Below are 14,191 nucleotides of genomic sequence, written 5' to 3' on the forward strand. Positions count from 1 at the left end.
GGCAAACAGGCTGGCAGGGGAGCAGTTAAGCATCAACCAGGCTGGCAGCGGAGTGGTTAGGGGGTGATCAGGCTGGCAGGCAGAAGCGGTTAGGGGCAATCAGGAAGGCAGGCAGGCAAGCAGTTGGGAGCCAGCAGTGCTGGATTGTGAGACTCATAGAATGGAAGTGCTAAAATTAATGTATTTTGGCAGTCACAGATTCTGTCTACCTAATTTGACAGATAAGCTTGGGTATCCTGTGCCTGGTTATTGGTAGGAAAGAGACTAATGATCCCTTGTCCATTTACTGGATTGTATACTGTATGAGGATCACATCCAGAACCTCCAGAGAGTTCTCCATGGGACTTTCTCCAAGACTCTGTATGGTATTACTTCTGTCCCCTCCGAGCCTCTCAATGCCATATTGAGCTCTTTCATCTTAAGAAGTAGATTAGCCCAGCTGGTATAGCTCAGTGATTGAGTATCAACATGTGAACCAGAAGGCCAGGGCACATGCCTGGGTTGCAGGCTCAGTCCCCAGTACGGGGCATGCAGGAGGCAGCCAATCAGTGATTTTCTCTTACCATTGATGTTTCTATCTCTCTTTCCCTCTCCCTTCCTCTCTGAAATCAATAAAAAATATATTAAAAAAGAAGCAGATTAGCAAAACAAACCTAGCAATATCTATATATAAAAGCCTAAGCGACCGTTATGACCGAATGACCAGAACAACCGGTTGACCAGTCACTATGATGCGCTCCCACAGCCAGCCTCCCACAGCTGGCCAACCTCCTGCAGCTGGCCAACCTCCCACGGTCCCTCCCCCTGGCCGACCGGCCAACCTCCTGCGGTCCCTCCCCGCAGCCGGCCAACCTCTCTTCAGTCCCTCCACCTGTCCCTCCCCCCGACTGGCAGGCCCCAATCGGCCCAGCCCCAATCGGGACTGGGTGAGATGGCCTCAGTCGGCCCTGATCGCCAGCCAGGCTTAGGGACCCCACCTGTGCATAAATTTGTGCACTGGGCCTCTAGTATAAAAATAATAATATACCAAAACTAAGTGAGATTTATCCTGGGAATCCAAGGCTGATTCTCTGAAAATCAATCTACCATATTAACATTCTAAAAAAGAAAAACCACATGATCTTATTAATTGATGAAGAAAAAACATGACAAAATATAACATTCATTAATGATAACACCTACAAAAAACTTATGGCTAATATCATACTGTGCAGTGAAACACTAAATGCATTTACCCTAAAATTGGAAATAAGGCAAGATGTCTACTTTTAGAGTCCTGAAATTCCTAGCCAGTACATTGAGACAAAAAAAGGAAATAGAAGGCAAGCAAATTGGAAAGGAAGAAGTAAAACTGTCACTATTTGCAGATAAAATAATTATCTATATAGAAAACCACAAGGAATCTACCAAAAAAAAAAAAAAAAAAAAGAAAGAAAAAATGCTAGAACTAGTGAGTTTAGTAAGGTCAGTACACAAAAAATCTATTTTTGTATACTAACAATGAACATCTGGAAACTGAAATTAAAATATAATACCATTTACAAACATGCCAAATAAAATTAAATACTTAGGTATAAATCTAATACAACATATACAGAACCTGTATGCTGAAAACTATAATACATTGATCAAAGAAATCAAGATCTAAATAAATGCCTTGTCCGGCTTGGCTCAGTGGATGGAGTGTTGGCCTGCGGACTCAAGGGTCCTGGGTTCGATTCCGGTCAGGGGCATGTGCCTTGGTTACGGGCACGTCCCCAGTGGAGGGTGTGCAGGAGGCAACTGATCGATGTTTCTAACTCTCTATCCCTCTCCCTTCTTCTCTGTAAAAAATCAATTAAAAATATATATTAAAAAAAAGATCTAAATAAATGGAGACATACTATGCATGGATTGGTAGTCACAATATACTAAAGTTATCATTCCTCTCCAAACTGATCTATAGACTTGATGCAATTCCTCTCAAGTACCCAGCAATATTTTTTTGTAAATGTAGACAAGTTTATCTTAAAATTTAAATGGAAAGCCCTGGCCAAGCAGCTCAGTTGGTTAGAGTGTCGTCCCAATGTGCCAAGGTTGAGCACATAAAAGAATCAACCAATGGATGCATAAATAAATGGAGCAACAAACCAATGATTCTCTCTTTCTCTTCCCTCCCTTCCTCTGCCCCCCCTCACTCAAATCAATAAATAAAAATTTTTAATTGGAATGGAAAGGCTAAGGAATACTGAAAATGGTATTGAAAAAAGAAGAATAAAATTGGAGGAATTATATTACCTGATTTTAAGAATTAGAATACAGCTATTATAATCAAGACAGTGTGGTAGTGTCAGAGAGTTAGACACAAAGATTAATGGAACAGAATAGAGAACCCAGAATAGACTCACACAAATATAGCCAACTGATTTTTGACAAAGGCAAAGACAACTCAATTGAGAAAGGATAATTCTTTACAATAAATGGTGTTGGAACAATTGCACATCCATATGCACACAAAAACCCCTCTATCTAAACTTCACACACTATAGAAAAATTAACACAAAGTAAATCATAGATGTAAATGAAAAGCATAAATCTGTATACCTTTTAGAAGAAAACAGAAAAATCTGTGTGACCTAGGATTGGGCAAAGAGTACTTAGATATCAAATGCACAAAAGTAAAAAAGTTGATACATTGGACTTCATCAAAAGTAAAAATGTCTGTTCTGTGAGAGATACTGTTAAGACAGTGGTCGGCAAACTCATTAGTCAACAGAGCCAAATATCAACAGTACAATGATTGAAATTTCTTTTGAGAGACAAATTTTTTAAACTTAAACTTCTTCTAACGCCACTCCTTCAAAATAGACTCGCCTAGGCCGTGGCATTTTGTGGAAGAGCCACACTCAAGGGGCCAAAGAGCCGCATGTGGCTCGCGAGCCGCAGTTTGCTGACCACGGTGTTAAGCGATTGAAAAGATGACTGGGAGAAATATTTGTAAATAATTGTATTGCCAATAAAGGATTTGCATTATCCTGAATAGACAAAGGAGTCTCTAAACTCAACAGTAAGGAAACAAACAATTCAATTTAAAAATGGGCAAAAGGCCGAAACCGGTTTGGCTCAGTGGATAGAGTGTCGGCCTTCGGACTCAAGGGTCCCAGGTTCGATTCCGGTCAGGGGCATGTACCTTGGTTGCGGGCACATCCCCAGTGGGGGGTGTGCAAGAGGCAGCTGATTGATGTTTCTAGCTCTCTATCCCTCTCTCTTCCTCTCTGTAAAAAATCAATTTAAAAAAAATGGGCAAAAGATGTGAACAGACACATCATCAAAAAAGATACATGGATGGCAAATAAGCACACACAAAAATATGTTTATGTCACTAGCTATTAGAGAAATGCAAATTTAAACCACATTGAGATACCAATGTTCTTCACATAAAAATCTGTACACAAATGTTTATAGCACCTCTGATGGTCTATGCAACAATTTAGACAAGTCTCAAAGGCATCATACTGAATGAAAGAAACCAGTCTCAAAGGGTTGCATACTATAGATTCCATTTACATGAACTTCCTTTTTTTAAAAAAAAATGTATTTCTTTATTGATTTCAGAGAGGAAGGAAGAGGGAGAGAGAGATAGAAACATCAATGATGAGAGAGAATCATTGATTGGCTGCCTCCTGCACATCCCCTACTGGGGATTGAGCCCGCAACCCAGGCATATGCCATTGGCCAGAATTGAACCTGGGACCCTTCAGTCTGCAGGTCGACGCTCTATCCACTGGGCCAAACTGGCTAGGGCAATATATGAACTTCCTGATAAAACTATGGTGATGGAGAAAATGTCAGTGGTTGACAGGGGTGGGGGAAGAGGGTGTGACTGACTACAAAGGGATAACAAGTTTTCTGGTTGATGAAACTGTTCTATATCCTGATTGCCACAGTGGTTACAGGGATCTATGTGTGTGTTAAAATTTGTTGAACTCTCTATATCAAAAGAAACAGTTTTACAAAATTAAAAACCACTTTTTTTAAAAGAGGCAGAATACACATTGCTCTGAAAGTATCAAATCATGGCTATAAAATTGCCCTGGTCTTTCACTATGAAAGAAGACATGAAGCAATGTAATAATAGCAATTGTATGAAAGCTCAGAAGAAATGTACCCTGTCCCACCTCTCTCAAAGACTTTTTCCCATCTAGAGTTTTATATTTCAAATATGCCAAATATATTTTAAAGACAGACCAAATCATACTATATAATACAGTTGTGTTCCTAAAGCACCAACTCTAGATTACTTTAAATCTTTTAAGGTGCTTTTTCAAAACTATTTAAAATGTTAAGACTATTAAGATAAGAAAAAATGTTTTATAGTTTTCAGTTTTTCCAGATATTTCTATTCCTTGCATCTCAACTCTCTACCACCTCACACACACAAAGGTTTTTCTTCTGCGAATTGTACAGCTCCAGGTGGGGGTAGTGGGGGATGAGAAGCAGGTTTTATACAGCTGATGTGATCACTGAACAGACAAGCTTGGAAAATGCTACTCAATCTGCCAATTAATTAAAGCATTAATCTGAGGAGCAGCCGGGCCCAGGGAGTGTTTACCCACCGGGTGGTGGTGGTAGGAATTGAGTGGGAAGAAGCTCCTGCATTATCATGAAAATGAAGGTGTTTAGGAAGCCTAGCTTTCTTTTGTCTCTAAAGGTGAGCAACCTTGGTGTTGTCCCTAAATCTTTCTGGCCTATTTAGGAAGTCTTTTAGGGAGCTGGTTTCTGACTGATGAAAGCACAGCTCACTCTAGAAAAACAAATTAAACCCTGGGCAAAGTAGGGTAGGGAGCAAGTCCAGTGTAGTGTAACTTCTTAGACCTTCTAAATTCAGGAGTATGTGCTGGTAATTAGGTAGAATAAATGTAATGGTTTTACAAGTTTTACAACCATATACTATATTGACTGGGTTCAAATCCCAGCTCTGCTTCTTATTAACTGTATAATTTTTGGGGGCCAATCATCTATCTTAACTGAGCCTTAAATTTCCCCTTCATCTAAGGGCAGTTAGCCCTCTGCTTGCTGTAGGCAGAAAGAAGGCTGGAGAGAGGTTAGGACCATCCAAAATTAGAAACTGCCTCCATGGGTAGGGACTGAGTAACCTTTTGTTCTTGTTAGGTTTATGTATGTATGTATGTATGTATGTATGTATGTATGTATGTATGTATATTTGTTTGTTTTAGCAAGGTTCTATAAACCTCAAGGTTCCCCCCCACCCCATCTTCCTGAGATGTGTTTATACATTCTTTATCTCTAAGAGAAGTGACTGATCATAACAGCGAAAGACAAAGACAGCATCTCATCCCAGGATCTCTTTGACCGTATTGGCTGTACCAAGATGAGGTTTACCTCATCAATAGGGAGGATGGACATGGAAATTGACCCAGCAATATTTGATGGTATTAAGGAATTAAAAATTGTGGTAATAGATACATAACATAAAATCTATCTGACCCATTTTATTGTTAATTTAAAAACCATGATAATGTTGCTCTGGCAACTAAGAACTCGAGCCTCATGACAGATAAGAAGGACCTTATTCTAGAATTTAGCTTTTTGTTAAATGGCACCTGTTCATTCCTCTTTCTTTTCTTGCAGAACTATCAGAAATTGAGCCCAATGTATTCCTTCGTCCATTTTTGGAAGTGATTCGCTCTGAAGATACCACTGGGCCTATCACTGGACTGGCGCTCACCTCTGTCAACAAGTTCCTGTCCTATGCACTCATAGGTAAGAGACCAGGCTTTTTGGATGACCATAAGCACTTCATTTCCTGCCTTTCCTGCTGGTCAGGCTTTAGGCAATGAGTTGGTAATACTGGAAAGTTTTTCCCAGCCATCCGTTTCCTTGTAGAAGAGAAATAGGATTATTGATTACTTATCATGCTAATTGATTCAGGTTTTGCAAGTGAAGAGAGAGGAGAGGTTTCTTGAAGCTCTAATTTCTTTGTACTTTGCAGGGAGTTAGGGTTTGGTGGGTGCTCTTAGAGGTTTGGTTTGGTTTGGTTTCTTTTTCATTGTACAGAATGACTCTTCTAGCAGCTGAGCCACACCACCCAGGGCTTGGTTTGGTTTATTTTTCTTTATTTTTTTTTTGTTTGGTTTATTTAAAAAGTTAGTTTTTAAATATAATGCATGCTTATTTTAAGAAGATAAACAAAGAGGTGTCTAAAAGAAAAGTTAATGGATTCTCCTCTATCTTTCTCAGTGCTACTCTTTCCTTAGGTAAATAATGTTAACAGATTGGTTTGAATCTTTCTATACCTTTCTCCACATGTATATAAATATATAGAGAGTACCATCGGGTTTTTTTCCCTTTTTCTTTCTTTTTTTAAAATGCGTTTTTATTGATTTCAGAGGGAGAGATAGAAATATCTCTATGCCTCCTGAATCCCGCCCTGCACCCTCCTCCCCCCTCCCCCCCCCCGCCCCCGCACACATACACACTGGGGATAGAGCCTGCAACTGGGGCATGTGCCCCAACCTTAATTGAACTGGTGCATGGGTCGATGCTCAACCACTGAGCCATGCCAGCTGGGCGAAAGTACCATCTTTTTTAAAAACAAAAATAAAATAGGATTATGTGCTACATATTTTCTTTTTTTATTTAACAGTATTAACTTAACCCAACTGGCTCAGCAGTTGAGCGTCAACCCAGGAACCAAGAGGTTGCTAGTTGATTTCAGGTCAGGGCACATTCCCTGGTTGTGGGCTTGATCCCCAGTAGGGGGCGTGCAGTAGGCAGCCAATCGATGATTCTCTCATCATTGATATTTCTATCTCTATCCCTCTCTCCTCATCTCTCTCTGAAAAGCAATAAAAACATTTAAAAAAAATAAAAATCAATAGACTATTTTAAAAATATTATTTAAAAAAATAGTATTGACTGCCCTAGCTGGTTTGGCTCAGTAGATAGAGTGTCGGCCTGCAGACTGAAGGTCCCAGGTTTGATTCCAGTCAAGGGCACATGCCTAGATTGTGGGCTCCATCCCCAGTAGGGGGTATGCAGGAGGCAGCTGATCAATGATTCTCTCTCATCATTGATGTTTCTATCTCTCTCTCCCTCTCCCTTCCTCTCTGAAATCAATAAAAATATATTAAAAAAAGAAAAAATAGTATTAACTTTGAAAAATGTACATTATATAATTATCTACCCGGTTTCTCTCTCCCCCCCCCCATTTTATTGAGATATAATTGACATATAACATTGTATTAGTTTAAGGTGTACAGCATAATAATTTGATATATGTATAAATATAAGTTTAGTTAAAATCTGTCACCTCATATAGTTACAATTTTTTTTTCTTGTGATGAGACCTTTTAGGATCTGTCTTAGCTACTTTCAGATACACAATATAGTATTGTTAACTATAGTGACCATGCTGTACATTACATCCCTAGAACCTATTAATTTTGTAATTTGAAGCTTATATATTCTTTTTTTATTGTCTTAAAACATATAATATAAAATTAGCCATTTAAATCATTTTAAGTATATAATTAAGTGGCATCAATTACATTCACAATGTTGTGCAACCATCAGCACCATCTGTTTCCTAAACTTTTTCATCACATCAAAAAGAAAATTTTCTTCTCCTCAACCCTAGTAAAAAATTTTGTATTTTTGATAGCTATATAAGTTCCATAGTATAGATATAACTCAGTCCATTTGGTCATTATCTTATTGATTAATATTTACTACTTAGATTGTTTCCTATTTTGAGCCATTATAAATGCTGAAATAAGCATCTTTGTTCATATATTCTATTTATTAATTTTTCTTTTGTATGACAGATTTCTATACTTGAAATTTCTGGATTAAAAGGTCACATGCTTATTATATTTTCATAGGTACTACCAGGTTGCTTTCCCAAAAGATTACAGCATTTGCACTTCCAACAGTAATGTTTGAGAGTTTCCATTTCCCCACCCTATCACCAGCACTGAATATTATCAGTATTCTTTATTTGTGCTAATTTGGTGAACTGGTATTTTGTTGTTTTTATTTCCTTGAGGTTGAACATTTGAATTTATTCTCCTTTGCCTATTATTTTATTGAGTTGTTTTTATTTTTTCTTATCAGTTTGTAGGAGTTTTTTGTATAGTGGGGATACTAACCTATTGTCTATCACAGTATTGCAAATATTTTCTCCCAATATAGCCAATTATTTTATCCATGAATAGCCCAATTATTTTATCCATGTTTATCTCTGAATTTGTTTATGGTGTCTCTTTTGAATTCCTTTTAGTTGGTCTTGTCACTCAGGATCCTGAATTCCTTTTCCCCTATTGACAGCCCATGTGCAAGGGTAAGGAACATAGAAAACAGGCTGCTGTCTTTGTTTCTAAGAAGACAAGAAAAGAGGGAGCTCAGACTGAAGCTAGCCAAAGAGAAAAATGGTCTTCAATATAGGGCAAAAAAAATCGTTTATCTTTTCTAGAAAGTTGGATTTGCTTAGCTGACATATTCAAGATCCTCAGCAGGAATCCTGGGAGTCAGCTAGTTTCTGAATAGGCACACCAGCCTCTCCAGGCACCCTAGTCCTAGCTTTATACTTTTCCTATGCAAAACTCAGGCCTAGCTACTTCCAGCCTTGTCCTGAGCACCACCTGCAGGTCATCTCTCTTCACAGCCTCCAGCAGCTGCCCCCTGTGTCTTTTCCCTGCTCTCCTGTTGATGTAACTCTCTCCCCTTCCTGGACTTGGCAGACAAGCTGGTCATTGGAGACCTCAAGCCAGCTGGTCATTGGAGTTTCCTGTGGTGGGAAAAGAAAATGCTGGAGGTGGTGATTGCAGTGGGCATGAGAAAAGGAGCAGGAAGGAGTATATGAAAGCCAGAAGGCAAAGGAGATGAAATTGGAAAATTTCCCTGTAGTCTGCTCTCCAGAGTGGCCAAGGAAGGACATTCTAAGGAATGGGTCATGGGGAACACAAGGTCTGCTAAGTGAGTTCAAGTCAAATACTCCTTTGTTTAGGCTGCCTTTTTAGAAGACACTACCCCCTCAATTCTGTGGCCCAAGACTTCTAGGATTATTTTAGGTCTTACTCCAAGGACCAGGCTTTTATTTGGCCCCACACACAGCTGCCAGACCAGGATTTGTGCCATTGATTGCCTGCCTTACTGGTGGGCCATGTCTACTATAGTTAAAGACCTGTCACTCTTACTACTTCATTCAAGCTCAGAGGATAAGGGCTACAAAAAGATCGATAGAGCCTGGCCGGAGTGGCTCAGTTGGTTGAGCAGCATCCTGTGCACTGGAAAGTTACCCGTTTGATTTCCGGTCAGGGCACATGCCTGGGTTGTGGGTTTGATCACCAGTCGGAAAAGCATACAAAAAGCAACCGATTGATAGATGTTTCTCTCTCTCTCTCTCTCTCTCCACCTCTTCACCCTCTCTCTAAAATCATTAAAAACATATTTATTTTTTAAAAAAGAGCTTAAACTACTTGAATAAGGGAGATTTCTGAAGGAGGGGAAGAAATGGGCCCCCAAAAGCCTTATGAGATGGGAGCAAGACTGCCATTCACTGAGCTCTGAAACACATGCGACACTGAGAAGGACTTGGATTTCCTGTGCAAGGAAAGGTCCCTGGAGGCCTGAAAAAGGACTGTCTGGCAGGGCTGAGAGAGGATTCAGGCAAGGGCCTAGAGTGTACAGGCATACCTCAAAGATATTGTGGGTTCAGTTCCAGACCACTGCAATAAAGCAAATCATAATTGTTGCTGGTGGAGGGTCTTGCCTTCTATTTCTACAAAACAATATGTTAAGTGAAATAAAATGAAACAATAAGGCAAGGTATACCTTTGGATTTTCTGTGTTGATTGGGAGAAACAAGGAGAGTTGAGGTGATAGAAGGAGCTGGTTTACCCCATCTATACTAATAAAAGCCTAGGTGGTCCTCGTGCCCTCACGCATGATGTCACCACAAGATGGCCGCCACAAGATGGCCGTGCGCACAGTGGAGGCGGGGTCCGACAGCTGCTCCACGCAGTGAGGCCTGGGGGTCCCTCGCCTCCAACCTGGCACAGAGGAGGCGAGTCCCGGCAGAGGGGGCGGGTTGCGGCAGGAGAGGGCACTTGTGGGCAATCAGGCCAGCAGGAGAGGGCAGTTGTCGGCGATCGGGCAGGGGAGTAGTTGGGGGTAATTGGGCCAGCAGGGGAGCAGTTAGGGGGTGATAGGCTGGCAGGCAGAAGTGGTTAGGGGCAAGCAGGCTGGCAGGCAGGTGAGCCGTTAGGAGCCAGCGGTCCCGGATTGTGAGAGGGATCCTAGGTTGGAGAGGGTGCAGGTCGGGCTGAGGGACACCCCCCCTCCCCCCGCACGAATTTCGTGCACTGGGCCTCTAGTATACTATATATATCATCATGAAATTGGCTTCCTTCTGCATGACCTCTAAAGTAACCACTCCTGATGCTGAGTAAAGGCATGTTGTATGTAGGACAAGAGCAGTCTGACTAAGTGTCAGAGACTAACCAGGACAGAAAAGAAAGATGAAAACCACTTATAATCAATGAAAGTCTTCTCTCTCATTGTTGCAAGGGAAATGTTCTGGTTTCTTAGCCATCCCCTGAGCTTTAGGCTCAAGAACTCTGATAATTTCAAAGAACAGGATAGAGAAAATGGTAAAGATTTCTTACAATTCCTACCACTTAAAACTAGAAGGTGCTCCTGTATTACATTATGCTACCTCTAGACCAACTTTTCTGTCAGTTGCAAAATTTTGTCATGTCCCTACCCCTTTTTTTCCTACTTATCCTCCTCATTCAAGGACAATCCAGATAGTTCTCAGGACCCTTGTAGGCCTTGGGGGAGTCCACTTCTTTGGCTACTCCTAGTGGACATTTAACACATGAAAGGAACATAATTTTCCCCTTGGCAACATTTGTGTTAGTTTCCAGCATGGTGCTGATTGCCTGACCACTAGCTTTTCCTCTTATCTTATTCACAGTTGAAATTCTTCCTCCCTCTAACTCCCCAAGTAGCCAGCTCTCAGTCCTATTTAGTTTGTCCATTTTCTCTCCTAATGCCTGTTTAGTTAAGCTGGTAACAGGATTCTTGCTCTGTGTCATATTGTTTTAAGTAAGAACGAAACCAAATCAGGAAGAAGTCTGTGATTTGCTGTAATGTGGCACCCAGATATGAGTATTAGTGGCAGTGACTGTCCCATTTCCTCCCCTACTTCCCTTCTCAGTGGCATCTGAACACAAAACTCCAAAAGCAACTAGAGAGGGATGTATTGAAAGAAAACACATGAAAAAAGAAAGGCTGCAACCTTGGCATTTAAAGATTTTGCCCAACTCGGCCCTTACTCTGGGCCAAAAACTCATATTTCCTGTCCCTTTCTCTGTGAAATGAGTAGCTTTACACCAGTGATTCCCAAAGTGTGGTCCCCCTAAGCAGCAGTGTTAACATCACCTGGGATCTTGTTAGTAACACAAATTCTCAGGCCTCACTCTAGACCTGCTATATCAAAAATTCTGAGAATGAGCCCAGCAATTTATATTTTTAACAAGCCCTCCAAATGATTTGACATATGCTTAAGTTTGAGAATCACTGTTTTACACAGTGGAGTTTGTGCTGAGGAGCTTGTTAAAGTCGTTTATAGGCTAAAATTCTCAGGTAGCCCAAGGAACCATGGATTAAGGAACTGAAGAGGAGAAAACCAAAGTCTCAAAGCAGTTCCTCGACAGGATGTCTTGCTTTTTCTCTCTCTTCTCCACATCATTTAGTCTTTCCTTTTTCACTGGACAGATCCCACTCATGAGGGCACAGCAGAGGGCATGGAGAATATGGCAGATGCTGTCACCCACGCCCGTTTTGTGGGCACGGATCCTGCCAGTGATGAGGTTGTCCTGATGAAAATCCTTCAGGTAAATGGAGGGGAAGAGCAGTTAGGCTAATGGCCAGGAGCTGATGCCATTGGCTCTACTTACCCCAGTCTGCCAGTCTGCCGGCAGCATGAAGCTGTGTTTTGACTCCACTGGGGCTTAGGGACCTACTTTGTTTCCAAACAAGCAGCTCGGGTACCCAAAGTAAAAGCTTTTTCTAAGGAAAATAATTAAAAGCTTTAAATGCATTGATATCAAATACCGGAAGCCCTTAATACACTTGTATCTCTGGCAGCCTGTATCTGTGCCATCCATCTGTTGGGCTTGCAGGCTAGGGCTGGAAAGAGCTCTGAACTATGTCAGGGTCATACAGAGTAAAGACACAGTTCCCAAGACAAGATTCTGGGAGACCCCACTGCCAAACTGAAGCAAGATCAGCATTCTTGCAAACCTCTTTTTCTCACTCCGAGTGCTTCCATAGGAGACTAGAGAAACAGAGGTAGCTTTTTTCCCCTCAGGTACACCCTTCTTCATCTTGCCTGCCTTGCTTATCACCGTATCTCCTCTTTCTTCCTTGTAGGTTTTGCGGACTCTCTTGCTGACCCCAGTGGGTGCCCACTTAACCAATGAATCTGTATGTGAAATTATGCAGTCTTGCTTCCGGATCTGCTTTGAAATGAGGCTCAGTGGTAGGTGCTTGAATATTGGGCCCTTCACCTTTCCTAGGGCCATTGTGAGTATGAATACAGGATGCTATCCCTGAACCCAGAGAGGTGGAAAACTTAGGATTTCTCTATCACCTACCTTGTGGACCATAGGAGTCTAGAATTCTCTCTGTACTTGACTGTTTGTTTTGCAGCTAGAATAGAGAACTTAGCCCATTGTGCCAGAGCAAGAATTAGAATAGATCCCTGACTAACTCAGGCCAGGCACCAAATCTCCCTCCCCTGGGATTTCTGGGATTGACACCAGCCAAGAACCCTAAGAACACAATCATTGCACCCCTTTTTTTCCGACTCAGTAGTGCCACCTAGTGGGCCAGTGAAGTTATGGCTGCCGGCCTGAGCTGGATGGAGCTGGTTTTAATAAGTTTGGCATAATCCTTGGTAAACAAGGTTTGGAGGGGAGTCTGCTCTGAGAAGCCTCCTGATAATAGCACGGCAAGTAATGACACCTGTGTTATTTGTTTTTGCCTGTGCAGAGTTATTGAGAAAATCCGCAGAGCACACTCTCGTAGACATGGTGCAGCTGCTCTTCACAAGGTAAACCTGCTGCTGTTTGCTTCAGCCCTGCTGCCCAGGCCTCTTGAGCCTGCCTGCTTCTACACAGTCACTTCAGGGACCTGGCCAGTCCTACAGCCACATCAGAGGCCAATGGGATTATGGATGGGGGTACTTCTCTGGGCCCAGGGTTACCAATCAAGGGAGAAGGAGGAGGGAACTGGCTTGGCCTCAGGAGGAGGCAGAGGGTTATTTGATCTAGGCTGACACACCTCATTCTGCTTCCCAGACTTGTGTCTGTGTACAAGTAGCAGCTGGGAAAGAGAACCCAGAGAGGAAGCCAAAGTCAAGGGAGCCTAGAACAGTTTGCTGAGCTCCTAGAGCTCAGCCCCATTTCTGTGAGGACTAAGGCTAGCATGACCAATGATCCTGTTTTTCCCAGTTTATCCCAATTTTAGTGTATAAAGTCCCACATCCCCACAAATCCCTCAGTCTTAGGCAAACCAAGACTATTGGTTATCTTAGTCAAGGCCCTCAACTTAGGTCCTAGGAGGCCTTTTCATACTATGCCTAGCTTTCTGTTTCCTGCACCTCCTTTCAATAGAATAACTTTGAGACGAGCTGAGGCAAGGGCTTTAAAGCCTCCCCACCCTCCAGGGCATATTGATAATAGGGTAGGTTATGCATATGTGGAGACAGGGGTTATGCAGAAAATCAATGTAACTTCTAGTTGATTTTGCTGTGAACCTAAAATTGTTCTAAAAAATAATCTTTTTTTTTAAGCCTCTTCCTAGGACTTCTTTTTGCTCTCAGATCTATAAATAATAATCCTTATTATCTGCAGACTAGATCTGCCCCTGGACTCTGCTTTAAAGAGTTTCTTACTCCTCTGGCTCCAATTCCCTGGTTTCAAAACTTTAACCTGCCTTTTACGTCTCATCCTATGCCATCTCCTGGGGTTTTGATTGACTGCCCTCTCCCCATCTTGTGGATTTCAGCAATACTTTCCAAGTGAAGCAGGAGGAGTCAGTTTAAGGATGAAAGAGGCTCCACACTTAGTTACTTTGCCCTGATGTCTACCTTCTTTTTTAGAAAGTGTCTATATCATACATC

At 41.7% G+C, this 14,191-nt stretch overlaps 1 protein-coding gene across 7 annotated transcripts in view; it reads left to right on the forward strand.

The window, feature by feature from the left end:
• GBF1 (golgi brefeldin A resistant guanine nucleotide exchange factor 1) overlaps nucleotides 1-14,191 on the forward strand; it is a 122,141-nt gene that overhangs the window by 82,808 nt on the left and 25,142 nt on the right. For all 7 annotated transcript variants that reach the window (XM_079793393.1, XM_079793396.1, XM_079793391.1 and 4 more), the window contains exons 4-7: nucleotides 5,632-5,763; nucleotides 11,782-11,900; nucleotides 12,439-12,547; nucleotides 13,060-13,120. In XM_079793393.1, the coding sequence (XP_079649519.1) occupies nucleotides 5,632-5,763; nucleotides 11,782-11,900; nucleotides 12,439-12,547; nucleotides 13,060-13,120 (421 nt within the window). The remainder of the gene's footprint in view (nucleotides 1-5,631; nucleotides 5,764-11,781; nucleotides 11,901-12,438; nucleotides 12,548-13,059; nucleotides 13,121-14,191) is intronic.

Source organism: Cnephaeus nilssonii (assembly GCF_951640355.1).
Source record: "Cnephaeus nilssonii genome assembly, chromosome: 16".
NCBI lineage: Eukaryota > Metazoa > Chordata > Mammalia > Chiroptera > Vespertilionidae > Cnephaeus > Cnephaeus nilssonii.